At 43.5% G+C, this 27,831-nt stretch overlaps 1 protein-coding gene across 3 annotated transcripts; it reads left to right on the forward strand.

Annotated features, from left to right (window-relative positions):
• UBP1 (upstream binding protein 1) lies at positions 1 to 27,664 on the forward strand. Of its 3 annotated transcripts, none has more exons than XM_072328584.1 (16): positions 1 to 604; positions 8,177 to 8,328; positions 11,780 to 11,856; positions 14,308 to 14,413; positions 15,211 to 15,317; positions 16,429 to 16,581; positions 16,734 to 16,844; positions 17,401 to 17,508; positions 21,902 to 22,005; positions 22,579 to 22,633; positions 22,846 to 22,939; positions 23,549 to 23,639; positions 24,124 to 24,233; positions 25,351 to 25,493; positions 25,588 to 25,639; positions 25,830 to 27,664. In XM_072328584.1, exons 1-16 carry the CDS (start codon positions 492 to 494, stop codon positions 25,865 to 25,867), a joined length of 1,614 nt encoding a protein of 537 aa, XP_072184685.1. In that variant the 5' UTR covers positions 1 to 491; the 3' UTR covers positions 25,868 to 27,664. The 3 variants fall into 3 exon arrangements, with proteins under 3 accessions (XP_072184685.1, XP_072184684.1, XP_072184686.1); XM_072328583.1 differs by having other exon boundaries at positions 351 to 604; positions 22,849 to 22,939; XM_072328585.1 differs by lacking the exon at positions 17,401 to 17,508 and having other exon boundaries at positions 351 to 604.
• The last annotated feature ends 167 nt before the right edge of the window (positions 27,665 to 27,831 follow it).

Here is a 27,831-nt window from a genome sequence, read left to right on the forward strand (position 1 = left end):
GCCGGCGGGAGCTGCGCGCGGGGGCCCCCCAGGGGCGGCCTTCGGCGCCGGCGGGCCGCGGACGCCCGCGCTGCAGCTGCTGCCGCCCGGGCGAAGGATGTGGCGAGAGGCGCCGCCGAGCCGGGTCGGAGCTCGGACGGCGGCCCCGAGGGGTGTCCGGTCAGGGAAGGAGGGGAAGGGGGAGGAGGCGGCGGCCGCCGGGCCCCCAGCTCCTCTCGGCGGCCGGGCGGCCGCAGGATGCTGAGGGCGGCCCCGCGCCCAGGTCGCGCCGCGGGCGAAGGGCCCCCCCGGGGCTGAGCGCGGCCGCTCCCCCGCTCCGCACGCGTTCCTCCGTCCCGCCCCGGCCCCGCGCCGCCCCCGGCCCCTCTCGCTTCTTCCCGCCCCGCGCCGCCCGCCGAGACGCCGCCTCCCGGCGGAGGCTCCGGGGCCGAGCTGCTCCTCCCCGTCCGGCTCCTCCCGCAGCGCCGCGGGAGCGCGGGGGGCGGCGGAAGATGGCGTGGGTGCTGAAGATGGATGAGGTGATCGAGTCCGGGTTGGTGCACGACTTCGACGCCAGCCTCTCCGGCATCGGGCAGGAGCTGGGAGCCGGCGCCTACAGCATGAGGTGCGCCCCGGGGGCGGGCGGGGGCCGCGGGGTTGCCCTGCGCGGAGCGAGGAGGCGGCTTCGGCGCTTCCTTCTCCTTCCCACCGTTCCTTCTTTTCCCCTCCTCCCCTCGTTTCCATTTCCCGCACCCCGAGTGCGGGCACGTGGCACGGGGTGCCCTCTGCAGCTCCCCCGCTGCGGCCCTGCCTGCCGTTCCCGTCCTGAAAACGGCGTTTTCCTGCCCCTCGGCTGTGCCTGGCACCTCTTCCACACACTCTTCTCCGTTCTAGTTCTGCGGCTGTACTTCGCAGTTAAGCCGTGGCTGCGTTCTCTTTCGAACGTTTTAGAAGCCTTCTTTCCCGAGCGAGTAAACGTTGTGGCTGTTAATGGAATAGTAAGATGGCTGTACTTTAGTCACTCTGTTTATTGTTTCGTATTTATGCGTGGAGTGGGTCTTTGATGACCTCCATTTTTTCCTTCCACCGCCGTGCAGCTCTTTCTATTGGAGCTCAGCAGTTTCTTCTCCTCTTGACTGTTTTCCAGGCTGTACAGTAGAAGTGTTTAAGTAGTCTCTGGGTGTGCTTACTAAAGTGGAGATAAAATGGTACTGCTTAGAAATACAGTACGTTTGATCTAAGTTATGGGCAGAGCAGTTCGGTTCGTGAGTGACTTGTTAGTGTCAGAAGGGAAACTATTTTGAGACCTTTGATTTTTGGGAATCTTTCATTCTAAGGCCTCGGTCATGTAACTCAGTGTTTTTTAATCCATTTTGGTGGCCAAAACTGTGTGAGAAGTGTGCTGTTTCCCAGGGTTGCCTGAAGCTTGCTCTTGTGTCCCTCCCTCCCACCCCTTAAAGTTTCATTTCTCTGTTGAGGTGCTGTGACTGAGATATATCTGTCTTTGAAGTTAGGGGCTGGAGTTCCAGCTGAGCAGGAACAAGGGCTGTTGTCCTGGCCTTGGGATGGTGTGCTCAGCAGGCACTGGGTGCAGCATACGTTTGATGTGATTATTATTCTTTACATTAAAACTATCTTTGAGGATTTGCCAATTCACAGAACCAGGACGATTCGCCTCTTTCAGTGAGGATACTCGTGAGTGTGTATTCAGCTCTTCTGGATGGTTGTTCTTTCTCTGTCCCATTTCTGTCTGTGCCAAGCAAACGCTGATCCCACAGAGCAGTGCTGGTTGTTGGGGCTGTATGGCAACTGCCTGGGTAGCTTCTCACCATTCACTTACTGCTTTATCTTTCTCTCACGCAAACAGTAATTGATAACACTTGTGTCTGCGTTAAAGAAACGTGCTTTGTTCATCACCACGATGCAGTTCTTTCTAGGGGATTTCAGGATAAAAATCCTAAGGTTTGAATGGGCTTTTAAAGGATTTCCCTGTCTGTTTATGGAGTTCATTTCTCCTAGTAACGCACGCTGCTTAGTTCCTTGAAACTTTTGTTTTGCTCTTTAGTGGTGGTGTTTTATCATCCGTCTTGTTCTTGTTGTTATATTGGTGTTTCTAGCTGCTTATTTAGAGTTACCATAGAAAGAGTTCGGGCAGTCAAAGAGAACTCACAAAAAGTAATGTTGGGTAGATGGAGTTGTACGTTAATTTTCAATGTAATATTGTCCTCTTTGCAATTCTGATGAGTCGCTTAAAAGTGTTCTGGGAACATGTATGAGCATTTGAACTGAATTCTTTGAGCACAGTGGGATCACCTCGCTGCAGGTGCTATGGGCACGACTCGGGGATTTCAGCATTTTAGGCCTTTCTTGCACGTTTTTCAAGTGATACTTGTGGGAAATGATGGCCTGTTTAGTTGATGGTGATGTCAGATGGGAAAACTAAGGGAAGTGGTGTGACACAGAGAGTGCAGATGTTCCGGTCTTGGTTCTGTGTGCCAGCAGAAGCTGTGCGCTGTCACTTCCTTGCAGAAGGGTAACAGAAAAATAAGTGTTTCCTGGAAAAGAATATTGGGAGAACTTCTCCAGCTCTATGGCTTTGTATGTTTTTTAAGCAATGCTTGCGTGTGGCGTCTGCTTTACCTGCTCAGGATTGCTTATGACGTAGTCAGTCCTTCCTTGGGTTGGTGTGTGTGCCCCGATGCAGAGTATTTGGCATTATCTGTGTGGATATTGCTGGTGAGAAGGCTGCTGGTGAGCAGTAATAGCGGGTTTCTTGGAAGGAAACTGGCCTGACACAGCTTCTCTGGAGATTTATCTTTAAACAGTGCTCAGAGTTTCTTTACAGTCTTGAAACTCAGCTTTGCTGCTTTTCTTTTTCCCCTCTAATTCAGGCAGTGAGTGTATAGCCAGGAATTTCAGTGCAAATGTAAGTGCCTTTAGCAGTAGCGAATGTGAGTATTGCTGTGAAGTTAAACTGGCAGTGATGGTGTTGCATAGCAGCACTCATTCTCCTGCTGATTTCCTATCACTTACCTGGTGTAATGTCCATGACCAAAGGCATTATCTTCATAGCGCTGCAATAGAAGATAATTTTGGGGACCGCTAATCTTTGGTGAGAACTATTAGAAGGTGGAGACTGATTGAAAAGAGAACCTTGAGGAACTACTTGCCATTTCTTTAGCAAAATTCTGTATGTAACCAGAGTGATTTGCTGTGTTAATTGATTTAAGCTAAATGAGCACAAATACAAGAGGTACCTTACTACCCATGTTTGAATTTTTATGTGTAATTTGGACGTGCAGTATATGGATTTCTTTAAGTGCATGCAACCCCAGTGGTGTTTGTGGTGCAGAACTTAAGGCCTGTCCTTAGGAAACGTGATTATTTCAGGTGTGGCTCCATTTTTTGGGCCATGAAGTTGGTTCAACAATCCTGTCCCCTTGTAAAGCGCAGGGTGTCTGTGGGGAGCTGAGCGGACATGGCTGGAGGCAGTGGGAGGCTGCTGCAGGCGGTTTGGTTTTGCTGTGCTGTGGGGAGCTGCCTGTGGCCTTGAATGCTGAGGGAATGTTGTGCACCGACTCGCCTCCGAGGCTCGGCACTGAGGTTGTTTGTGTTGAGTTAGGTGACTATCCTACAGCTCATCCTATTGCTCTCAAGTGAGAGAGACCCTCACAGCTTCTGAGTCTCTGATATCCTTTTATTGACATCTATTTAACAAGGCTGGGTCGTGACAGTTACCATGCTAACTGTGCAGTCCCTATACAGAAAGAAAGAAATGGAGTTCTGTGGTTCAGGCCCTGCTGCCCCTTGTGGCTCTTTCTGTCAGACAGGATGACTGCTTACTTACCCCATATCCCACCCACTGCTCTGAAACTGCCACTGGTTACACATTCCTTTTTGAAGAGAAGGGCTGACTTAAGGTGTCCCACAGGGGGGGTTTGTTTTTAAATAAATGCAGCGTTTTCTGCATCACAAATACAAAGTCTGATGTTGTGGTAGTCTTTTCTACTTTTATGTCTTTCACTGCAGAAAAAATACTTATCACCGACCTCGGGGCTCTGTAAAATAGGATGTTATGTACTGATTAGCTTTGGAACCTGATTCTGTGTGCGGACACAAGTATGGAAGTATTTGTCAGGAAATAGGTATCTGGGGAGAGAGAAAATCCACAAACCGAAGCCTTTATTGCCACAGAAGGCATTTCTGGTCACAAGTGGTTCAGTGGCTGTGTTGAAAGATTAAATCTCATCCTACATCACTGACACTGTTCTGGTTTTTCTTTTCATTTCTTCCCCCCCGTCCCGGGGTTGGATGCGTGATAAAAGGTCAATGAAAAGACCTTTCAGCTCCCATACTTGTATTCAGTCTTTGCTCCTCATGGTGTACAGAGGCAGGGACTGAGCGTAGGTCTCTTAGATGTGTGTTACCAGCAGTCCGTACCCCAGATGGTGCAGATTGGAGCAGCTGCCCGATCTCCGTGTGTTGGAGAAGAACTGGGGATTTGTGGCTGTAAACAAACCTTGGTCGTACACCGTCATCTTGTTTCCATCGCGAGGTTAGGAATACAGAGCTTGTGGAGGTAGGACTGCGGGGTGTGGATGTCTGCTGCCAGACTTCCCATGAGCCGAGGCCTTGAAGCTTTTCAGTTTCCATGATGAAGTTTTGCAGGATTCCCAGCAGAGCAATACGTTTGCACCTGTTTTCCCATTCGTCTTGTGTCACGTCAGAGAAAGTTGTTTCCCAGCAGCTACTGCTGGTGATCTCTTCTTACACTGAATTTCCTTTTCTGGATGCAGGGAAAGTGCTCGGTGGTATCAGCCTGTTTCTTTTCATGTTCCTATTGCTTGTTCAGACACCTTAACAGCGCAGAGCTTAACTCCTATTCAAATAATGCTCACGAAACATTTTTCTCAAGGTATTAGCCCCTGTGAACCGTGGTTTAAAGTTTCAAAAGATCTGCGTGTTCTTGGATGCTGTAGTACTCTCACACCCTAAAGCACACAGTCCAGACACAGATAAGGCAGGTGATTGATGCAGTGTCACTTGCAGTTTTGATGACATACTAATTCCTATTTTTGTAAGGACAGGAGGTGGTTCTTTTGTTTTATGACCATAAAATCAATAGGCAGGATTTTGTATTTGGAAGGAAGGTGATTTTTGCGGCCAACAAAGGCATTTCACAAGCATGGGAAAAAGCCAAGTCGTGTTTTTCTTGGCCTTTCTGTGCTTTGTTCATGTGGGCTACTGAAAGTGGGATAGCTTATCATGTGTGATCCATCCCACTGATGGCAGAAGACAAGTCTTCTCTTCCCGGAGCAAACAGCTTCACAAATTGATCTCAGAGTTCCTTGCATCAGGAGAGTAAACCTTGGCAGGTCATCCAAGGTTTGTCTGCTTATTCACATGCTGTTAGTAAGGCTAACAAACAGTACGATTGGTGAAATAGTGCTGCTCTGTTGTAGCTCACATGCTGTGTTAGACAACCTGAGTAGAGCTGGTAGAAGTGCCTGCTGCTAATCTGCTTTGGGCTGACAGTGATAAAATTGCACCGAGTGAGTGAGTAGAAGGATGATGAAAGGATGCTGGTTATGATGATTTCCTAAGTAAGCACAGGGGTTCGGTGATTGTGTTATTTCTTTAACTATGCATGAGGAGGAGAACGGGCATCACTCATTATGCCTGCCCTCGGATTATGTTTGGCAGGATGGGGTTTGCCTGCAGTAACATTTTCCACCACTCTCAGCTGTGTAGCTGTACGTTAGGCTGTGCTATGTGCTGATAGGGATCCCGAAGTAGCCCTGCAAAATATTTTGGAGGGGGAAGGGAAAGTGGCCCATGTGGCAGGAATTCCTTATGCCAGCTGCGCTCAGAAAACCTGCTCTGCTGAATGATGGGCTCTCAATTATTGAATGGGATGGGCCGTGCTCAGTTGCTGTGCCACAGTGCCAGAAGAGCCTCATTGGAGTGGGACAGAGCTCATTTCTGAGTTCCTTGCTTAAGAGGAGTTAATAGTTGGGTTGAAATCAGGGTATGTTTCCTTGTCACCGACGCTTTACAACCAAGATTTGAAGTAGTTTATTAATACCCTATTGATGCTCTCAGCTTTAATCTCTATCAGATAGGCATACACACGTGTTTGAATGTGAGAACGCTGACGTTCCATTCTTGTAGTGAACAAAGCTAAATGTTAATGAAGTGGTGTTTTGTGTCATCTCAGAGGTAGTTTTGAATTGCTCTGGCTTCTCTTTTCCTTTGGAATGCGCTGGTGCCCAGAGGACTTTCCTTTCCCAGAGACATGTATGATTCTGTGTGGGGACAATCTCAATCTCTGCAGGTTCTTTTAGACTTTGTGCCATTTTTCTGGAGCTTTTCTTGGAATGGTGGCTTTTAAGGATGTGCTTCGTGTGCTCTTTACAGCTAAATGGTGCGGTTGGAATAGGATGCCTTTTTTTCCTCTGCAGTAGCAGTTAGTCATCACCACTCCGCAAGTATTAGATAGAGCAGGTTTCAAGCTGCTTACATTTGTCCTCTGTGTTTGGTGCCTTCCAGTGCCTCGTCTGTTAGTTTAACTACCTCCTTAACCACTGCACACATTCTTAAGGTAGGTCAGATGCATCTTCATTTTCTACCTGTGGTTTACAGGTAAGGGCTTGAAAGGTGATTTATGTAAGTACACGAGAGACTTGCTTTTCAGTTTTGTGTTACGTGAAAGCAAGTACTGCAGGCACTGAGGGCCGTGGGTTATTCATTTGGTGAGATGCTTTGCATGCCTTTTTTTATTGCACTTCTGCTCTTATGTGTGTGTATTTTAAACACTTTAATTATTCCCGTGTTCTTTCCATTTTAAAGTTCCTCTTCATAAAAGCTCTGACAACTGTTCAGCATTCCAAAGCGTGTCACGAACACAGGTTCCTGGTGCTGAAGTCCCATCTTGGGACAGTGCTTCTCCCTGGCTGGTGGCAGGGCTCCCTCCCATGTTGGGCTGCCTCTGCTCAGCCATGGAATGCTTCCCTTTGTCTTCCCACTTATCCTCTCATAGTAGCCCACTGACCTAAGGCATTTTCTCTTCTGCCTCTGGATATGTGGCAGCTTTTGTCTATAGAAAGGAGCTCTTTATCTTTGTTAAGGATTACAGCCTCCTTTGGGTTCCAGGTTTGGGGGCTGACATCACTCCAGCAGGCTTTTAGTGCTTTCTCGAACTAAGCTTCCTGCCTTAATGCTTTCTTTCATAGCATCTCCTGTGCTTCCCTCCTAATGTGAATGAGCCAAGGAACCCGTGTGGATGTCTTTGAAATTCTAGTTGTTACTTCTGGGAGAGACTGTAAACCCTCTGTGAGAATTCCCTTCCAATAAAGCAGGCTGTAACAGCACTGAGCAATGACAAAACATAATTTTACTTCGAAAACTCTACAGAGTACAAAGAATAAGTGGTAGTGCATTTTGGACGAGACCTTTAGATTGCTTTTAAAAAATGTGTTAATGTTTGTAAGAAATGGAGGGGGAAGAAACGTAAGAGAGGTGTTTGGATTAATGACTGAGCAGTGGAGACGATATCATAGTATCATAGTATTGTGTGAGTTGGAAGGGACCTTAGAGATCAATATATGATATGATATAATATATGATATGAGAAATGTTGGTTCAGTTCAGAAACCAATCTTTGAAAAAGGCTCTGTGGTTCTGCAGGTTGGTATTTAATCATGAACAGAAACTCAGTGGTAGAAAAACATTATCCTGGAGTGGAACTCGCTTATCTCTTTGAAAACTGGTGGCCTATTTCTGTATGCAAAGGCAACAAATTAATATACCGCTAGTACAGGGTATTCTCTAGAAAGTGTGTCATTGGTTGTGGTGAACTTCAGTTTCTTACATGCTGCCTGTGGACGGCATGGATTGCTGTTTATGTTTATGCTTCAGAAACTAGACATGCAAGGTTTAGCCAGTCTTTTTTTATTCAGTAAGTGAAGCAAATGACGGTATATGCTGTCTGTACCTGGTGAGTCTGCTGCTTAATCGTTACTGTACTGCTCGGTGTGGTAAAACCAAACAACAATTAAGTCTGAAAAATATTATTGTCAGCAGAATTTATGTTAAATAAAATTACATTAAATGGGGAGAAGGATTTTCAGTTGTGTCTTCTTAAACGTTGGGCAAGATGAGGCCAACAGGCTCACAAAGTTATTGTTTTTCTTTTCAGTGATGTTTTGGCGCTGCCTATTTTCAAACAAGAAGATTCCAGCCTTCCACCGGAAAATGAGGCTCAGCACCCACCCTTCCAGTACGTTATGTGTGCTGCGACATCTCCAGCAGTAAAATTATATGATGAAACTCTTACGTACTTGAATCAAGGTTGGTATGCGTAGATTGCAGGCGTAACTATCCCGAATGCAGCTTATGGTGTGAATTTCAAAACTAAATTTGTTTGTGTTTTGAACAAGTGAGTCTGGATAACTTGTTAGCGATGCTGTGTTGTCCATGTGGTACGTGGATAGCTATATGTCTTATGGTTGAAACAAACGTAAGTGCAACTACCTTTGTAGTTACCAGCTGTGTGTGTCTCCCTTTTGTCTTGTCTGCATTTATCAGAAATGAAGTAGATGGATATCTCCTCTGAGTTTTGTTTGTAGCCTGTGTCTGACTTGTGTGACAGTATGGCTTGCTTTCTACAGACAGCACTGAATGCTGAGTGATACAATAAAAAACCTCCATATAATACAAAACCTCCCTCACCTCTGGAAGTGCTATTGCTGCCCTGAGTTTAGCCAGCTAGTGTTGTGAACTGCAATCAAAATCGTTTTATGGTTTTTGGACTATATTGATAACCTTTGTACACTCTCTCTCTCCTTACTGCAGCTCTAATGCTATAGGATCACTGTTCCTTTGTGGGTTTGATTTTCCTTTGTGTACCAGCACCTAAAAGTCTCAATAGACAGCACTGTAGTTAAAAGACATGGTTCTTCAGCACAGTTTGTGTGAAAAATACCGAACCAAAAAACATACACCATTTATTTTCCAGGTCCTACTGCATTTTGGTGCATTTTATCCTTTTAGCTCAGGTGCTTCTCTGAGCAATGCGCTTAGTATGCAGGTAAGAGGGCATACAGTAAAATATGCATTGCTCAATTTTCATTGGTACCTGAACAAGTTTCATTGCACAGAGGGTCCCTTAATTTAGTGAGAGCAGATTGTGTCTAATTTCATAATGACATGGTGACAGTGAATCATTTTGAGCTTTCCGTGTGAATAAAGTTGCCTAGTGCTTCATCTTGCAGCAGCAAGTCTGTCTAAATATACCTTAAACATTACTTGGCTTGTCTACTGATGTGAGTATTGGAAGTTCTTGAGGCAATTAGTCGTTTCTTACAGACACGTGATTGCGTAGTTCAGCAATTTGCTCAGTCAGGCTTACTCTTTTTTTAATCACTTTTTGTACCTTGCGTGCTCTTTAGCAGTAAGCAGTACAGTTGCATCAGTGTGCTGGACCAGCAGCGTGCTTGGCACTGTTTAGAAAAATCTGGTATCTGTAGAAATACGCTTTTTCTTCAGGGACAGGATCCAGCCTCCCTGCCCACACAGCGCTTGAAGGTCAGCTCAGCGCGCTGGGGAAGCAGCACAAGATAGCAAGCTGAAATAAAAGGTGCTATCTGACTTCTGAGGAGAGCTTGTCGTTTGAGCACCACTGTCCAAAATAACTGTAATTGTGTCATCTGGCCTTGGAAATCTCTGCTCATATAAAGATTTCTTGCAGAGTTGTTTTGTGGGTTTGCAGTGCGCTAGGTAACCTGCTGACACTGGAAAATAAAGACATCGGTATACACTTGTTCTAAATAAATTCATTTACTGCTCAGATCCCCTCTTCAGTTTCATAGTTATCTTACTGTACTGGATCAAGACTACCAGAAGCCAAGAGAATGTTTACAGTATCTGTTAAGGTAGGATGACGTTTCCTAAGGGAACACCTAAGTGTGCCCTGGCTTAACTCTCTGTCAGTAAGTGTTTTAAAGAAAGTAGCTAATGGAATATTTTAAGCGATGAGGTTTTCAGCTAGAGCTGATGCCAGGAGTTCGGATCTTGGAGTGATGATGGTTGTTAGGGTTTGTAGTTATAAGAGCTGTTAAATGAGCCCACTGAGAATGAATATCAGAGATGTAGGACAATGTTCTAAGCTGGCTGCTGTTCAACCTGATGTACATCCTCTAATAGCAGAGATGGTATGGAAGAGAATCCTTGTTAGAGGGGAAGCTTGTAGGCTTGTTTATACAGTGCAGCTGGGCTTACAGTTCTATGAATGCAAAGACTGCTAAGGAGAGATGAGACATGCCAGCAAGGAAATGCTTGCAGAACATCATTATGGGAAAATCACAAAATCCCTTCTGGGAAATGGGCGATGTGGATCGCCTTTCTGTAGTGTGTGTGCACTATTACATACAGCATGAATTAGAGATATGTGTGCAGCTATAGGGATATGGTGGTCTTGAGGCTGTGGTAAAGTGCAGCCTCTGCAAATTGACGGTTACACCAGAAGGTCTGCTGCTGTCCTGAGGTACTTCATCAGGCTGGAAAAATGAACTGGCACAAACTTTAGAAGTTTAGCAAGCAGAAGTGCCGCATCCTGCACCTGGGGAAGAGTGACCGCATATGCCTTTACGTGCTGGGAGCCACTCAGCTGGAGAGCAGTTTGGCAGGAAAGGAGATGGAAGTCCAGGTGGACACCAGATTGAATGTGAGCCAGCAGTGTGTCCTTGCAGGAAAAAAGGTAAACGGTGTTCTAGGCTTCATTAGGCAAAGTATTGTCAGCAGGTAAGAGAGATGATCCCCCTCTACTCAAAACTGGTGGGGTCAGTCCTGAACTGTGTCCAGTTTTGGGCTCCTCAGTGCTAGAGATGCATGGACATACTGAAGAGGCCATGAAGATGATGAAGAGACTGGAGCACTTCACCAGCGAGAAAGGGCTAAGGGAGCTGGGAATTAGCTTGTGTACAAATACCTGAAGGAAGGGTACAAAGAGGAAAGAGCCAGGCTCTTGTCAGTTGTGGCCAGTGCTCAGACAAGATGCAGTGGGCACAAATTGAAACACAGGAGGCTCCCTCTGAACACTAGGAAACCCTTCTGCACTGAGTGGGTTACAGAGCACTGGCAGAAGTTGTCCATAGAGGTTGTGGAATCTCCGATCACAGAGTTAACTCAGAAGTTGGGAGTTGGTCTGAATGTCTCTTGAGCAGGTTGGATGAGGACCTGCAGAGGTTCCTTCCTAACCATCCTGTCGTTATTTGTTTTTGTGAAAGAGCTACTACATTTTGGTGTTAAACACTGCTTTTTTTTTTAAACTTTGCAGTGTTACAGCAAATAAAATCCCTTCATAGGAACACTGTTTAAAAGGCTTATATTTGGAAATCATATAAAACCTCTCTACTGATACAAAGGCAAAAGGTTAAATGGACAAAATTAAGCACGGGGGAGTGGTGTGTATTTTGGATGAAGCTTTTAAAAGCTTCTTTTTTTTTCCTGGGAAAGCAAAACACACAAAAAAACCCAAAACATCAGAAGATTATTTACACTAAATGTAAAATGTAATGCTCAAGCTTTGGGTGTATCTGTAGTTACACGAATTAAAGCAATTCACTTTTTTCGTTGCACTAATTCCTGTACTGTGGAGTGAACCTTGATAGAGAAATCTCTTAAACAGAAGTTTGAGGGACTGATACTCTTGTGTACGAATCAAAGGCTGATGAAGGTGCCCTAAGCACAAAATGGCTTTGTGGTCTGACTGTTGTGTTGATAACACGTGTTTTCTTTACAGGTCAGTCCTATGAAATACGGATGCTGGACAATCGGAAAGCTGGAGACATACCTGAGATCAATGGCAAACTGGTGAAGGTGAGCATCAGTTCTCTAAGAGTGTTGCTGTCAAACCTCTGCTGTTTTGCATATGAAAAGAGTAGCTTTTAACCCTTCCTTGCGGAGCAGCTCACGGAGGGAGATGGATTAGCTGATCTGACCACTGACGAGAGTAGACGTATTGGAACCTAATGCTTTGTTTTGTTGTTTTGCTTGTTTTGAGTTTACTGCAAATTAAAGGAAATATACATGTACACATTTTCCCCATTTATGGATGAGTTCATTTCATGTAACTTTAGATAACTAAAGGTAACCTTATCGCTTCATTTAGCCTCTGTGAGGTCTGCAATCTGATCTGTTCTGAGATGAGATGAATCTCCATTGAAGTACACTGAACTCAGGTATCTAAAGTTGGGTGAGATGAATCCAACCCACAGGCTGTATATTTCATAGATATGTTTTTTTCTGCTGCCACCAGATGCTTGCTGAATGATAGTTCACCAGTGGTACTATATATTTCATAGATATGTTTTTTTCTGCTGCCACCAGATGCTTGCTGAATGATAGTTCACCAGTGGTACTAAAAAGAACATAAAATACTACTTATAGTGTGCTAGTGTGTAGCAAAGACAGCTTTTTTACATGTGAAGCTTTAAGATACGTAGATATCTATAGATGCATATCCAGCATCTTCTGAGCCAACCCCATAAGTCCTTAGGAAGGTAGACCTCTGTAATTCTGGCTGCTCATCAAGCACTGTGTTCCATAGGTGAACTCCTGCTCTAACTCTGTATTTGTTTTGTTATGCTTTAATATTAGCAGAAGGTCTGTTGAATCTGACACGGTGCACAAAGTAGGAGAATGAGAGAGTGAAAAGTGCCCAATTTGTAGTACGTATTATTAAAGGAATGGCCTAGTGGTGGTGGGGGGGGGGGGGCAGGATTAGATTTTTCTCTTTGCAATTTTTATCCAATCTTCCAGGAAAATCTTACTCATGTTTTGTGTTCTGAGAAGGAGGAAAATGTGAAGTTACTTCGACAGCAGTACTGAGAAATTAAACCAGAACGGCGTGCCTGTGGGAGGCTGAATCTTTACCTGTCAGCTTTGGGCTGTGTCATTTGAGAAATGTGGCTGGCCTGTATAGTCCTGGGCTTTGTTCTTACGTGTCCGTGGGATGCTTGTTCAGAGATAATTTGAAGAAGCGTTAAGCACAAATATAACATTTGGCTTTGGGAGTTCTGCAATTAAATCTTTACAGCCAGGCATTTTGACTTGCCATAATTGCATATTTTGCCCCATTAGGTGCTGCTTTGTTATAGCTCTGGAGAGTCTCTCTGCTGCAGTTGTATAGAATCATACATTGGTTATGAGCCGTTTGGTAGGTGGAATGAGACAAAGCAGTGTAAAAGTTTTATAAACTAAACTTTATCGTAGCAAGGTATTGTGCTGCTACATCAACATGATCTGCACTTTGGAAACTTCAATACCAGAATCTCAGTACATTGAGAAAGAAGATGCTTCACACTGGTGAATTTGTGCATGTTTTGAAGCTTGATGCTTGTCGATCAGTGCAGCACCAAAGGGGTGGTTTGTTGGTGCCCATGCACAAGAACATGTGCTCTCTGTTATCTCTGATGTAAAATCAAGACAATGTTATATACCTTGTAGAGGTGCTGCGTTTAGAAGTCCTCGGTTTGGTTTTGTTTTTAGCACTTTTGCTCACAGTTGATGACTGTGGACGATACAGTGTATTTGTTCTCTCTGTGTTACAAATTGCTTTGCTTGTTCATGCAGCAGAACAGAAATTTCTTTAGTATGGTTTGGAGCACAGCTGCAACAGAACTGCTCATGAGAATAGGTACTGCTGGGTAATTGCTTCCAGATTCACAAAGTTAATCCAATCCTAGTATTTTAGCTCAATATTTCAGGTAGAATATCTGGAATAGCTTAGAATTTGTTTATTGCCTCTTATCACTAACTAAAATAAGTTCTAATGTAAACCTGTTTACAAGTACTGGGTGGAATTATTAATCCTCATGTCTTAGAACTTTCTACAGTAATTCACAGAATTTCCAATGAAGAGATGAAATGGTGGAGTTATATTCCCCGCTTTTCAAAATAAAAGATGGTTTTGTGTTTTCTTTCTGAGACAAGTTTATGTAGCCTACGCAGTGTTGATGTTGTGCTGCCACTGTTGCTCACTTTGCTGCATGTGATTTATCGTGACCTTTAGAATACAGAATTTGTAAATCTCTTTTTTCCATTTTTACCACGTTTTCAGCTGTTTCCTTCTGTTGAGTTTTATTTCAGTGTTCTGGGTTATTCTGGGATACTGATGGTTGCCAAGGATTTTCATTTAAAATTTTTCTGTAACTATGTGTTTGTCAGCTGTATGGCTATTTTGGAATGCTGTAGTGCTTTGTCTTCAGGCTGTTTCTAGGCATATAATAACATTGTGGCTCATCAGATTATTGTTCTCTTCCTTATTAGAGTATTATAAGAGTTGTGTTCCATGACAGAAGGTTGCAATATACTGAACACCAGCAGCTGGAAGGATGGAAGTGGAATCGCCCTGGGGACAGACTTCTTGACTTAGGTATAATTGTTTCTATCTGCTGGCATTTTATTAGATTAAATACTCGCATTTAAATCGATCATGATCATATTTATGCTAACATTGATGCTAACTGATGAAAAACACAGTGCAGTGTTCTGCGTGCCACTCGGTCATAGTGTATTTTGAACAAAAATATTCTTTCACTTTCACATTCCTATAAAACCTTGAATCATAGAATCACTCAGGTCAGAAAAGACCTTAAAGACCATCAAGTCCAACCCCAACCTAACCATACTACCCTAACTAACAACCCTCTGCTCAATCATGTCCCTGAGCCCCACATCCAAATGGTTTTTAAACACATCCAGGGATGGTGACTCAACCACCTCCCTGGGGAGCCTGTTCCAGTGCTTAAGACGTGCTGCTGAGTAAGGTAGCAGCTCTGCGTCTTTATCCATTTAGTACTCTTTGTGATTTTGATTCCTCAATGTTATTGTAATTAGGAGAACACAGATAAAAATAACTTTCTCTAGTAGGTTGTGGAAGTGTCACCTGTGTGATTTCTTTACCTTGCATAGCTTTATACTTTTATTTCATGAGTTCTGTTTCTCTGATGGGGAGGAGGGGGGAAATCAAAAAAACACCCTTGTACACAGAGTACTTTGTATGTTGAGCCTACTAAGATTGTTCAGATCTGCCCTAAAAAGCTGTTCTTGGCAGCCTTTGTTTTCTCATTGTGCTCGTATGTGCTCGTGGGAACCTTATATTAACATGTATTCCTGTTGTTTTCTTGGATTATGATTGTTTAAAAATATGTATTACTTGTTTTAATGTAGATATTCCAATGTCTGTTGGAGTCATTGATATCAAGACAAACCCAAGCCAGCTCAATGCAGTTGAATTTTTGTGGGATCCAACAAAATGTACATCTGCTTTTATTCAGGTTTGAAACTTTACTTGACTGGATGTTTGTGTTTGATGCCTTTCAGGTCACAAACAGTGGTAGGACTGTTAGCACTGGTAGCACTAGGAAGTTCCTTGGTTTCTAACAAGGCCATTAAATAGCAGTTTGCTAAGAAGCAGAGGTTCTCAGCAACTGGTAGTTATATGAGGGTTCCTAGTAAGGCTTTTCAACTTAATTTGATCTTATAAAAACAGCTTTTAAAGAGGTTTTTCAAAAAATGTCTTTAAAAAAAGAGTTCCTGGTTAAAATATTTAGTCCTATGGAGTATTTGAATTCATTTATCCTAAATAATTGGCACGTTATTTTATTTAGGAGAGCCTGGATCGAGTTTTTAGATGGGATATTCAAACTAGTTTCTTAGATCAGCAGGAGCCTCTGTAGCAGGATTTCTATTATTTATTTTTTCTGACTTGATACTTAGGCCGCTTAAACAAGCTATCTTTGCATTAGATAGAATGTTCAGTTTCTCACTGCAGTTTCATGCTCATGCTCATGATTCATTCTAACTCGCAGTTTCAACTTACTTTCTCATTAGATCCTTTTGGGGGATATTTCTAGCTAATAAACATGTGCTTTCCAAAAAGTCTGTTGCCTTTCATAGGAAGGTGGTATTTGAAAATACCGTTTTCACATGAGATTAAAAAGCTCTTCCAAACCAGAGTTTTTCTACAGCTTTGATAATACTCACGACAAGTAACTCTCTAGTTCATTCTAGCTACAGTACATGGAACAGTAGTATCTTGAAGATTTGCTGTATTCATGGTAGATGAAGTTGCCATGCTCATGCGTTTTTCTTAAAATATGACAGTTTACAGCAAATTCTCAGTAAGAATCTGTAATGAATTGTGGGTTTTGGAGGGACGTTGTTCTCACATATGCTTATTTCCTTTCTTCCTTGTCAGCTCATGTGTAACTTTTGGCTTCATTTGCACGTGAGCAGGAAAATACAAGTTAGTTATGCAGATTGGTCCTCAGATACGCTGGGTCATTTGTTGCTTGCCCTTAAGAACATACTTGTGTGGGTAATACTTAGTGAAATTCCTGTGTAGAATACTTCAGAGAATGTTATTTGTTTGAATTGGTTTTTTAGGTACATTGTATCAGCACTGAATTTACCCCTCGTAAACATGGAGGAGAAAAAGGAGTTCCTTTTAGGATTCAGGTTGACACTTTCAAACAGACTGAAAATGGAGAATATACAGATCATCTGCATTCAGCCAGCTGTCAAATTAAAGTCTTTAAGGTAAGGGTGGAAAGCAGGTATTTAATGAGTCACCCAGAAGCTCCTTTAAAGGTGGGGGACACCTTTATATTACTGTTTGACTTCCGAAATCGGATTTCAGTTATAAATCTGTTTTCCTTCTGCTTTATGTTCATGTAACTGTTCATGTTTAGCCAAAAGGAGCAGACAGGAAACAGAAAACAGACAGAGAAAAGATGGAAAAGCGAACTGCGCATGAGAAGGAAAAGTATCAGCCTTCCTATGACACCACCATCCTCACAGAGGTAACAAAGCAGATTTGCTTCTGTTTGCTGAGGAAGAAATACGTAGGCATAGTCTTGAAAGGGTTGGGGAAGTATTAGTTCCATGCAAAGGTAGGCTTTTATTTGGCAAACGTGTCCAGCGGACAGCAACATCAAATTCACAGATCCTGTTGAATAAACCTTATTTAGATAATAGATGCTTGTATTAACACACGCTAAGGTAGCACACTGTTTGGCTGACTGTACTGAACCCAAGAGCGAGCCTTTTGGTTCAGATCTAAAAACCTTGCAGCTGAAAAGGCTGGGAAAAAAACCACCCCAACAATTAAAACGGGGGAATCTAGAATTTTATTAGTTACTAAGATTTCACTTCAGACTACGGGGTTTGTTTGGGGTTTTCTTGGATGTTATTGAGTTTAAGGCCAGAGCCTCAGTTGGTTTTTGCATTATCTTTTATTTAAGCACCAGTGAGTTCTGTACAGTTTTCTAAAGAATTTCAGGAATTTTAAAAGGTTTTTAGATCTTTCCTCGCTGTATAATGAAAAGAAATTGATCCACATCTTTGGTGTTTGTCCAGATGAGGCTTGAGCCTATAATTGAAGATGCAGTTGAACATGAGCAGAAAAAGTCCAGCAAGCGGACTTTGCCAGCAGACTACGGTGATTCTCTGGCAAAGCGAGGCAGTGTAAGGGACTTCTGCTTACCTTTTCATTGTGCAAGATACCTTGTGCAGTGTTAGATATAGGAGAAACTTCCATAACATAAAGCAAAACTATTTTGATTGCTGTGTCTTAACTCGATCCGCTTACGTATACCAATTGCTCCATCTTTGTTCTTAGCAAAGGAATACTTCCTAAATCTAACACTTAAGATAAACTGTTGCAAAGGGACTGTATAACTTTACAAAAGTAAAGAGCTTTACGTTTATCCGACTTTAAATGAAATAGCCTTTTGCTTTCCTGTATGTGTGTGCTTAGTGGGAATAAGAACAGTGAAATGTAGTGAAAATGTTTTGTCCCGTGTTTTTATTTACATTCAATATGAATTTCCATGTACGTTGGTATTTTCAAGTGGCATGCAGCGTTGCACATGGTTGATCGTTATTTACTGATTTTTCCCTTAGCCATCTACATGCTGTGCTCCAAGCGGGCTTAATGTAGCTCAGAACAGTCAGCACAGCTTCATGTTGTGTGTATGTGCACCCCTGAATCTAAAATGGTTCTTCTCATCAAGGGTTAGCGTTAGATTTCCTAAAGGCAGATATCAGTGGGACCTTAGTCATGGTTAAGATAAGAAACCATCCTGCATCTTCCGTTTGGCAAAGTTGGAATGTCTGTTTATTGTCTGGCTGTGGAATACAATTACTTGGCTGTTGTTTGAACAGAACTATTGCCATTAGCTTTCCAGCAGCGCTGAGGCAGTGACTGCCTGACTGTTGTCCCTCAGACGTTATTTAGTTTTGCATTTATGATCTATTAAAATGACACACAGGGTTCTCTCCAGTGTGTGCCTCTGTTTGTAACCAGAGAGGGATCAGGCATTATGTAGGTGGGTTCTTCAGGTACTTCCTCCTTCCACTCCCCAACAGCTGTAAGCGCTGAGCTGTCTGGATTTGCCTGCTGCTGTTTGTGGGTGCGGGGCTTGAAGGTCCTCCTGTAGGATTCTGCTCTGCTCTTCTATCCTGAGAACCTGGGTTATTTTCATGTCATTTGTCTTTCCTTTCTCATTCATTTTCACAGAATGCCATGTAAATGTGCCTTTCCATCACTGCCCTTTATTTTTCTGACCTCATGGTGTATTCACCGCAGTGTCTGCACTGTTTCTCTCAGTATTATAAAAAGCTGCAAATGTAACACTGCCTCCTGGGCTTCAGAGCAGCCATTTATGGACAGGTGACTTTCACCCAGAGGCCATCAAATGGAAGATGCGCACTATTTGGCTTTCAGATACACAGAAGCTAGATCCTACCTAGGGAGGAAAAGGGAAAACAACCAGCGCTTTCTTTTCCCTGCCTTGAGTTGGATGAGGCAACAAAGCCAAAAGAGACTTGGCTGACGGTTATATTTGGTTATAGTGCTTTATGTGTCACAGTCCTAAAGCTACCATCTGATTAAGCTTAGCCCAGTTGTGGGGTTTGTTGTTGTTGCTGTATTTATTTTCCGGTTGGCTACAAGGCACAGATGGAAGTTAGAAAGCTTCCAGGTATAGACCTTAAAATAAATGGGTTATGAAATCCTGCTGCAGAAGTTACATATAGTCTATAAATGACTATAGTTTAGAATATGGAACTTAGAGGATGGAAGAGCCAGAAAGCGGAGCTGGAGCAAAACGATTTAGCAGCATAAGCATATGGCATTTCTTGCATTTGCTTCTCCTTACATCCTGTAGCAGTAGCGGTGTATGTACAGGATATGTAATATCTGCGTATGTAATGTTTGGGGAATACCTTCTGCTACATTCAGAATGATCAAATCTGTATGAGTAGAAGCATAATGAAATAGCCGCCCTGTTGCCTAAAGGTGATACCATGTGCCAGAGTGTGAGACTGCTTTGGAGCATGCTCTTGTTTTATGTTTGTTATTTGAATACAGTATAGAATGTCCTGTATCTAAAACAACCCACGCTCTGGTGGTTGGTGACCCTACACACAGCAGGGGGGTTGAAACCAGATGATCTTTAAGGTCCTTTTCAACCCAGGCCATTCTATGGTTCATTCTTTGATATGTGCAAAGAAAGATTTTCTGCCTTCCAATTTAACTCAGTGAAACCCTTGATCAGAAGTCGATAACTTATTCATACCCCGTACGGAAGGATGTTAAAGATAGGAAGCCAGAATCATTTTCTCCTTATCAAGAATCAGAAACGCATAATTTCTGGAGTACGGTTTTATCAGAAGTGATGTGTCAGTGTGCTGGTAATGGAGAGCAGTGCGTGCTGACACCTAAGGACTTAACCAGGGTATATTTTTGCTGGTTGTTGCACAGAAAGGTAGAGCACCGGTGTTTCTTCTGCTCTCTGATGGCTCTTGACACACTTGGATTCATCCTTGGCATCCTTGGAGTGACATTTTTCTGTGATGTGTTAACATCAGTAGCTCATTGGATGGCCCTGGTTAGCTCCGCTGTGGGTGTAGGAATGTCCCAAATGCTGTGCTGAGTCACCACAAGTCTGTAAGTGCAGCGCAGTGGCTCTGACTGCTCTCTGGGGAGAGCCTGCAGCAGCAGGCAAGTCCGGCTGCCATCTGTGATCCACTTCCCTTGTACAGCCCCCTGGGGTCCAGAATTGTCACGCGGGATGTTAGAAAGGCTCCAGCCTGCTGAGTCTTGATGGACTCGATGCCTGGAATTTAGTCTAAATCGTTTTTCTGACCTGATAGGTTTCTGCAGTGTGGGACAATTGTGTGTTTTCAGAGCTCAACCAGATCGCATTAATTGCAAGAAGACAGTGGAAGAATGTGTGCCGAAGCCATTTCTAGTTTTCATGCTAGGCTTTTTTTTACCTTGGACTAATGAAAATTAGGTATCTCAGTGCCCGGATGCTCATCCCTGCCACACACAACCTCTGTGACAGAAGGAAGTAGAGCTGAGCCGGCGGCCACATTGCAGGATCACTATTACGTAGCGCCGCTGCTGTTGTTGCTGGTTGGTTTTGAATAGGACTGAAGTACGTTTCCCTGAGAAGAAAGGCTCCTTGCTTTTGGTTCTTTCAATCTCGAGTCTGCTTCTTTCTCTCTTTAAACTCAGAGCTTTGTTGTGAGAACTTCAGCTGAGTTTGACTGAAAGAAACACGAGCAGCAGTACGTGCCTTGGTTCAAAGCCTGTTCTCTGACACCAGTGCATTCTTCTGCCCCTGAAATGCTTGCAGAACTGAATCTAAGTGGAGCAGTGGCTGGGGATGTACAGGTTGCATCTGTGCGTTCAGATGAATGTTTGCATTAAACTTTAGTTACAGAACCTCAGACAATCAAGGAAAACGTAGTCGGCTTCAAAAATGTTCTAGAAAAACAGCTCATGTTACTGTGCTGAGTGCTTAAAATTACGCCTTTAGGGCACGTGGTTCTTTGAGGTGAGCTTTAAAAGTAGCTTGAGGAGGAACAACAACAGGCAATATGCAGCATGGGAGGAAAGGTGGCTGATGCTTCCCAGCTTGTGGAAGGATCCTTTAAGGGAAAATCATCGAAACAAGTTTCCATTGTTACTCTTGTTTCTGGCTGCCCTCCCCATGCAAAGCTCTGATAAAGCTGTGGGAATTCCTTTACTGGTGCACGATGTATCAGAAATCTTGGTTGTTCTAACAGGTACGGTCTGAGCTTAAGTTATCTTGGGCAGCTTGGTTGTTCTAACGCTGCCTTGTAACACACCAGATCTGTTTGGTTATCATTTTTATTTCAAACGATGAGTTTGCACTATAATTGTGGAAGGCTTTTATCATGATAGTTTACAAAATAAGCCAGAGGAGACTTTGACTAAGCTGGATGGTCAGCTCACTGAACACTCGTGATCGCATAAATTTGTGCGTAACAATTCCAGCTTACCAAGCAACTTAGGAAAGGCAGCACATACAGCACAACTTTTAGTCCTACAATAAGTTAATAACAATTCTCATTTAACAGAACTCAGGTTGTATTTAATTGCTGCCAGGGAGGCTCTATTAGATCGACCAGCAACGTGACGTTGAGCTTCTCATTTTTCCTTACTGCTGCTGAACACCTGTTTTGTAGCTGCAGTTAAGCAGCCCGTTCATTCAGGGATGAAGGAAGTTCTCTGAGCAGATAGCTTGGGGTTGGTTGGTTTTAAACAGAGCAGGCCGTACAGGTTCTCTATCAGTTCCACCACCGATGCCTTCATGGTGCTAACTGTGAAGGTGGAAGTAGCATTCTTCCAGAGAGAACAGGGAAACGCTGGCTTTGGCTGGGAGTATCTGCATGTCATGTATGGGATGGAAGGAATATGTGTTTGGAGCTGCAGATCAAAATTCAGTGTGGAAGAAAGCCCGCCTTGGATCTAAGTAGAAGAATTATGCATGAAAGTAAAAAATGAACTGTTAAGAGAAACTGAGTTTGAATTCTTTACCTTCAGTGCTCACCGTGGCCTGATACTCCTACAACATTTGTAAACAATAGTCCTACTCCTGCTCCAACTTTCACCTCTGCTCAACACAATACCTACAGCGTCCCAGACAGGTAACTTCCTTTTCTGCTGCCTCACTAAAGATTGCACGCGTACATCAGGTACATTCAGAAGTGCCTTCTGAATAGATCTAGAACCTTGCTGCTGCTGTATCTGATTTCATCAGGGAATGAGGGGTTTGTTTTGACCTACGGATTTATTTGAGAGTCTGATACAGCTTCTTTTTTCATTAACAGCACTCTCCCCCTCACACAGCTCACATAATTTGTGAGATGCAAAAGATCTTCATTGCCTTAGTAAAAACATGTCCCACTGAGGCATTAATTAGGTTACTGCAATTAATCTTGGGTGATCAAGGAGTAATTTACAGCCGTATCGTCTGTATACTTTTGTTAGCTTCATATTTTACTGCTCTTCTGCAGTCAGCCTTTAAGACAAACATCTGTGTGTCTTCTCATGACTGCTGGTAAAGCTGCTCCTCCAGCTGATGAGGAATACAGAGGTTAGGAACTGGATGATGGAGTGTCAGGCTGTGATGATCTTTCTCTCAGATATGTTTATTGAGTTTCAGCCTGTGCACTGTTTGATTTGTCTTAATACCATCTTTTTTTCCCCCTCCCCTGTAGCAATTCTTCCTCCCCAAATCATCAAGGAGATGGAACCTCTCAAGGGTCTGGAGACGTGAGTGTTGGTTTCCTGGTACTGATTGTGGCTGCATAGTGACATACCTTTGCTTTATTTATTAATACCTTGGCATTAATACCAATGGAGGGAAACCATTTAACTGAGGGAGGCTTCAATATTTTGGGGGTGTGCTTCTTTTTTTTGTTGCCGTTTATTTTTAGTTCTGGTTTCTACACACAAATGTTCATGTCCAGCCTGGTTTCTTACAGCAGCTTCATCCTTCAGCCACAATCCAGGAGACGCAGCAGTGGTTGCTCAAGCACAGGTTCTCTACCTATACAAGACTCTTCTCAAATTTCTCAGGTACCGATAACTTCCCTTTGATTTACCTTTGTGTTAATGTGCCACCGGTATTTATCGTAGCTTGTTTACGTGTGATTTGCTTTTTAAGTGCTCGGATTATTTAGGCAGAGATCCTTGGAAAAGCTTTAAATCAGTTCGTCTTCTTCCTGGTAGTCTTCATATGTTCACAGCAGCCTAATACTGTCTGGCAGGTTTCCTTTGAAGCGAAAGATGTAGTGTAGCTTTTCTTGTGCTACTTCAGCTGTGTTTTTATAGCAGTACTTATGGGCAGCGATGGCCGGTTATTCTTGCTGGCTTTTATCTGTGCATTCCTAGATCATCTGTGCATTGTTTCCATAAATGAAGGCCATCTTTTTCTGTCTTCCCACTCATCAGTTACAGCTACTGATTTTTCAGACTTCTGTTTTCGTTGTTGACACCCGTGTCACTTCTAATATCCTTCCATTCAGTGTGTAGAACTGATCAGAGCTGCTGGTTGCTTTGTAGTGCTGGCTGGTGCCTGGGAGCAAGCGGGCTTTGTTATTCTTGGTTCAAACCAACACACAGTTTCTTCTAAAAGTCATAAATATGCAAGAATAAACTTAGCAAAATCCTCATGTGTTTCTCCAGGTGCTGATTTATTAAAGCTGACAAGAGAAGATCTGGTACAAATCTGTGGTCCAGCCGATGGAATTCGGCTCTATAATGCACTGAAATCCAGGTAAAACACAGAGACTTTGTTCTGTTGCTCCCTAGAACATGGAGATGCAGGGAGTGAGAATTCAGCAGCTGGATGGGCGCTGAGCACTGCCCTAAGGCTGGCAGCAGTCAGATAGAGGTTCCTGCAGTGCCCTTGGGGAAGCCCTGCTGTGTGCAGCAGTGGGCTCGGAGGTGAGCTGTAGGGCTGGTACTGGTGGGGCTGCGCCCTGCTGGCTTCCTGTACGTGTGAATTTGTTGCCACAGCACAGAGCAGCACTTGTAGGCGGGTTAAGAACAGCCTGAGGCTTTTGGATGTTACGGGCAGCATCTTGACTGATCCGTACCGATTCTGACTGAAATGGGCACTCACTACTGCAAACCTTTATAGGAGCATTTCAAGCACACTGTTGGCATTAGGAAATTACAGATAGCACTTGTGCCAAACCAGTTCTTGTCCTACCAGGGCAAGGAGGCATTTCTGTAAGCGTGGTCTGTTTGCCTTGCAGGTCTGTGAGGCCCCGTTTAACAATCTATGTCTGTCAGGAGCCAGTAAGGAGCATACAACTGGAAAGACAAGATGCAGGCAACGGTGATAGCAGCAATGGTGCAATATACGGTATGGAGCAGGGGGTCCCTTTACATACCGCTTTTGTATCTGAGAAATGTAAAGCAGGATGGGTGTAAAGAGCTGAAGATGGGGGAGAAACAGTGGAAAGTTACATTTTGCTGTCATTTTCTGTGCAGCTGAACTAAAAGTGGTGCAGCTTGGACAAGGAGAGACAGCCCCACCGTGTTACTCTCTTATGGCTTTACTATTGTTTCCCTAGGAGACAGCTCTTGTTTCAACACAGATGGGAACTTAATGTTTAATTGAAAGTTCTCATCAATCCTTGAGTGGAGCTATTTGAAATTACCATTTTCTTATTGGAGAGCCATCCCTGCCTGCAACCAACCCACCATTAGAATCCTTAATGTCTGTATGGGCTGCTGCTGTATTGGTAGCTGTGTTTGTTCTGAGGTGGAACAGATACTTGTTTCTGTGTTTTGAACTGGGGTGGAGGAGGATCTGTAAATAGAGCCCTGCCTGTCAGATATGTGCTTTGCTCTGGATATCTTCGGCCTGTGGTCTGGGAAAGAAGCACGTCCAAGCATAGAGCTGCTAAAGGCTGCTGGCACTATTGAAATACAAGACTCTCAATACAGCATCAAACCACTGAGTAGCTACTTGGTCTGACTGTTTACCATGTTGTGTTTCATCCCTGTTTCTCAGCTCCAATCTGTCAATAAGAAAACTTATTCAGACAAATGAAAAAGGTCTTTCTTTATCAAAAAGGTGGCAACGCACTGTTTCAAGCAGCAACGTCACAGTGCAACTCAGAAGTATTGTTGTCTTTTGAGGCACTCCAGAACTACTTCCAGAGTCACCTTCAGGTGACTCCAAAGGGCCGTTGAAGCCTGCACCGTTTGCATTTTGTGCAGGGCACAGGAAAAATGTGGTACTTCCCTTCAGTGTCAGAGCAAGCAGAGGCCTCTCCCTGTGCAGAGAGCTGTGCTCCTGCCGTCACCTTGAAAGAAAGCAGCTTGTGCTGCTTAGTGAGTCCAGGGAGAGCAGAGGAGAGGTATCTTCAGCTTCTACCCCTCCAGGAGCCGGCTGTGTAAACAGAGTCAGGTTTTCTCATCCATCTTTCCTTTTCCAGTGGTGCTTATTTGTGTTTTTTTCCCTTTCCCGGCAGTTTATCACGCAATCTACTTAGAAGAAATGGCAGCCTCAGAAGTCACGCGCAAGCTTGCTTTGGCATTTAATATTCCTTTGCATCAGATCAACCAGGTTTACAGACAGGGTCCCACTGGTATCCACATTCTTGTTAGTGATCAGGTAATGGAAAAGGCTGTTTTAGTATCTGATGTAATGAATTATCTGCGCTGGACGTACAGAGGAGGGTTTCAAAAATGTTCTTTTGTTTTTTTAGATGGTTCAAAACTTTCAGGATGAAAGTTGTTTCTTATTCACCACGATAAAAGGTACGGTATCTTGTCATGATATTTGAGAACATGGATGCTTATTGCACCACCAGGGCTTGTTTAAAGCAGTCTCAGAGCAGTAACGAACCACTTCTGCATGTGAAACCCGTGCCTGTTCCTCAGTGTTCTGATGCATTGCTGGACAGGTGTGCTTCTGCTTATGCAAGACTGACACTGCTTTCTCTTTCAGCTGAAAATGGTGAAGGCTTCCATATAATTCTGAAGTGACGCCACACGAATGCTAGACTGATATTCCAACGCTGAACAAAATCCTGCCTAATATGAAGATCATCCAAAACCTTAGGATCTAGCTTCACCGTATAAGATGTTTCATATTGAAAACACAAAATGACCTTTCTAATGAGCTGTTTGATAGGTGAACTTTCTTGTCACTGCCATAGCTAAGTGTCCTCATGAGAGGTATAATGCCATGACAGCTTACGTACAGGCATGGAAGACAATGTAAGCACAGGTGCTTGCCCTTCACTGAAATAAGGCGAATTACGGCCAGTAGATACAGTTTCTAGAGGTGAAACGCTTCTCTACTACCTGTATCCAGTTGGGAGATGAATGTAAACTTATTTGAGGGCATTGACCTTTCTGTGCCAGTTTGTCTGTGACTTGCTTGTACCTTACGCTGGTTTTATTTTTTGATGTTAGCAGAGCACATATTAATCTGTGTGGAGATGAGTAGTGAAGCCGATAGTGATCAGGTTGTCGGGTCTCGGAGAGTAAAGCTGTCACAACAGCTTCCGTGTAAATTGTGTATAAGAGTGTATGTAAGAAGTGTAAATGCCAGAATAGGGCTTTGAAGAAGTCCTAGACAGATGCAATATATGCATGCAGCAAACTGCATTAATAGTACCTTACTGGAGGGGTTAATACAAATCCTATGGGGTACCGAGTAATTGTGTTTTGCTTTAACAAACTTACTTAATGGAAAAGAATTGCCTATGCATCCTTTATTTTTAGTTTCCTAGGTTCCCTGCAGAGCACCGCTGCAGTTTAACTCTGGGCTTATAAAGTGTGGGGTTGAAACACACTGGCAGTGAGGTGGCTCCTTCTGACTTAGTGCAGTTACACTCACAGAGAGGTGAACCCGCAGGCACTGGGGGCTGCTGTTGCTTTCGGCACCACCGAGCAGCTGGCTAAAGGAACACTAAATGCACGCCCTGGGAGCCTCCTCAGCAGGTGAAACCTTGCTGGAGCCACTGTTATGGACGACCATAGTACCTTTTCTGTTGACTTCTCTTTGCCCTCAGATCCGTACTGTAAGGCTGGTACAGTGCCTCCTCCATCCAACCCCGCTCTCCCTTCACTCTGAAGCAGGCATTGCGCTTTTTCAGCATTTTGGCTATTTCTTGTAAAGACGTGGCACAGCATTTCCTCCCTTAACGTTGTTCCAGCTGTTTAGGTACTCAGAAGGGAATACTACAGAAGGTATTGAATGACGGTTTCTTACCTGTCATTTTGTGCCTTTGGAAGTTTCCACCTTGTGCTCTGGCTTAAAGCTTGGCAATACTTTGCTTTTTATGCTGCAGTGTTCATTGTAAACAACTACTACAGCATGTAAAAAAAGCAACCTTATTTTTTTTTGCCCCCTCTCATCCCTGGCTGAAGCGCTTAGCAGGAAAGCTTTTTAAAACTGTAGCATTGTAAAACTTACAATTCATCAAAGCTATAGATTTGGGTTTTTTCCTATTCTTTCTGCACTGAAATTAGAACTTTCTCTCCTTTTCTGCCTCTGAGTTGTTCGCCTTTGGGGTATCTTTTTGGTCCTGGTATTTTCTTGAACCGCCGATGGTCTTTTCAGCTCAAACCACCTTCAAATCCAAGTGTGTTATGACAGATTGATTGGAAAGTTATCCCACTATCATCTAATTTTAAAGAATATTGGAAGTTGTACAGTAGTTTGTCCAGCTCACTTGAAATTGGAATTAAATTATGGCACCAGCAAATTGCTTTCGTTTTTTAAAATAAGATGTACACATTTCAATTTAAGTATAATAAATGTTTTTCAATAATTTTGTAAATGTGCTTTTCTTTTTATTTGTCCTTTTGCTTCCCAAGAGTTATTAGGGATACCTCTGTAACGACTCGGAGCCTGCATTGCTTCCCCTCACAGAGTGGTTGGTAAATGTTCATAACCGAGGTGGAGCACCTCCGCAGTCGCTTCTGTTTCTAAAGGAAAA

The sequence above is a fragment of the Excalfactoria chinensis genome, chromosome 2, assembly GCF_039878825.1.
Source record: "Excalfactoria chinensis isolate bCotChi1 chromosome 2, bCotChi1.hap2, whole genome shotgun sequence".
Taxonomy (NCBI): domain Eukaryota; kingdom Metazoa; phylum Chordata; class Aves; order Galliformes; family Phasianidae; genus Excalfactoria; species Excalfactoria chinensis.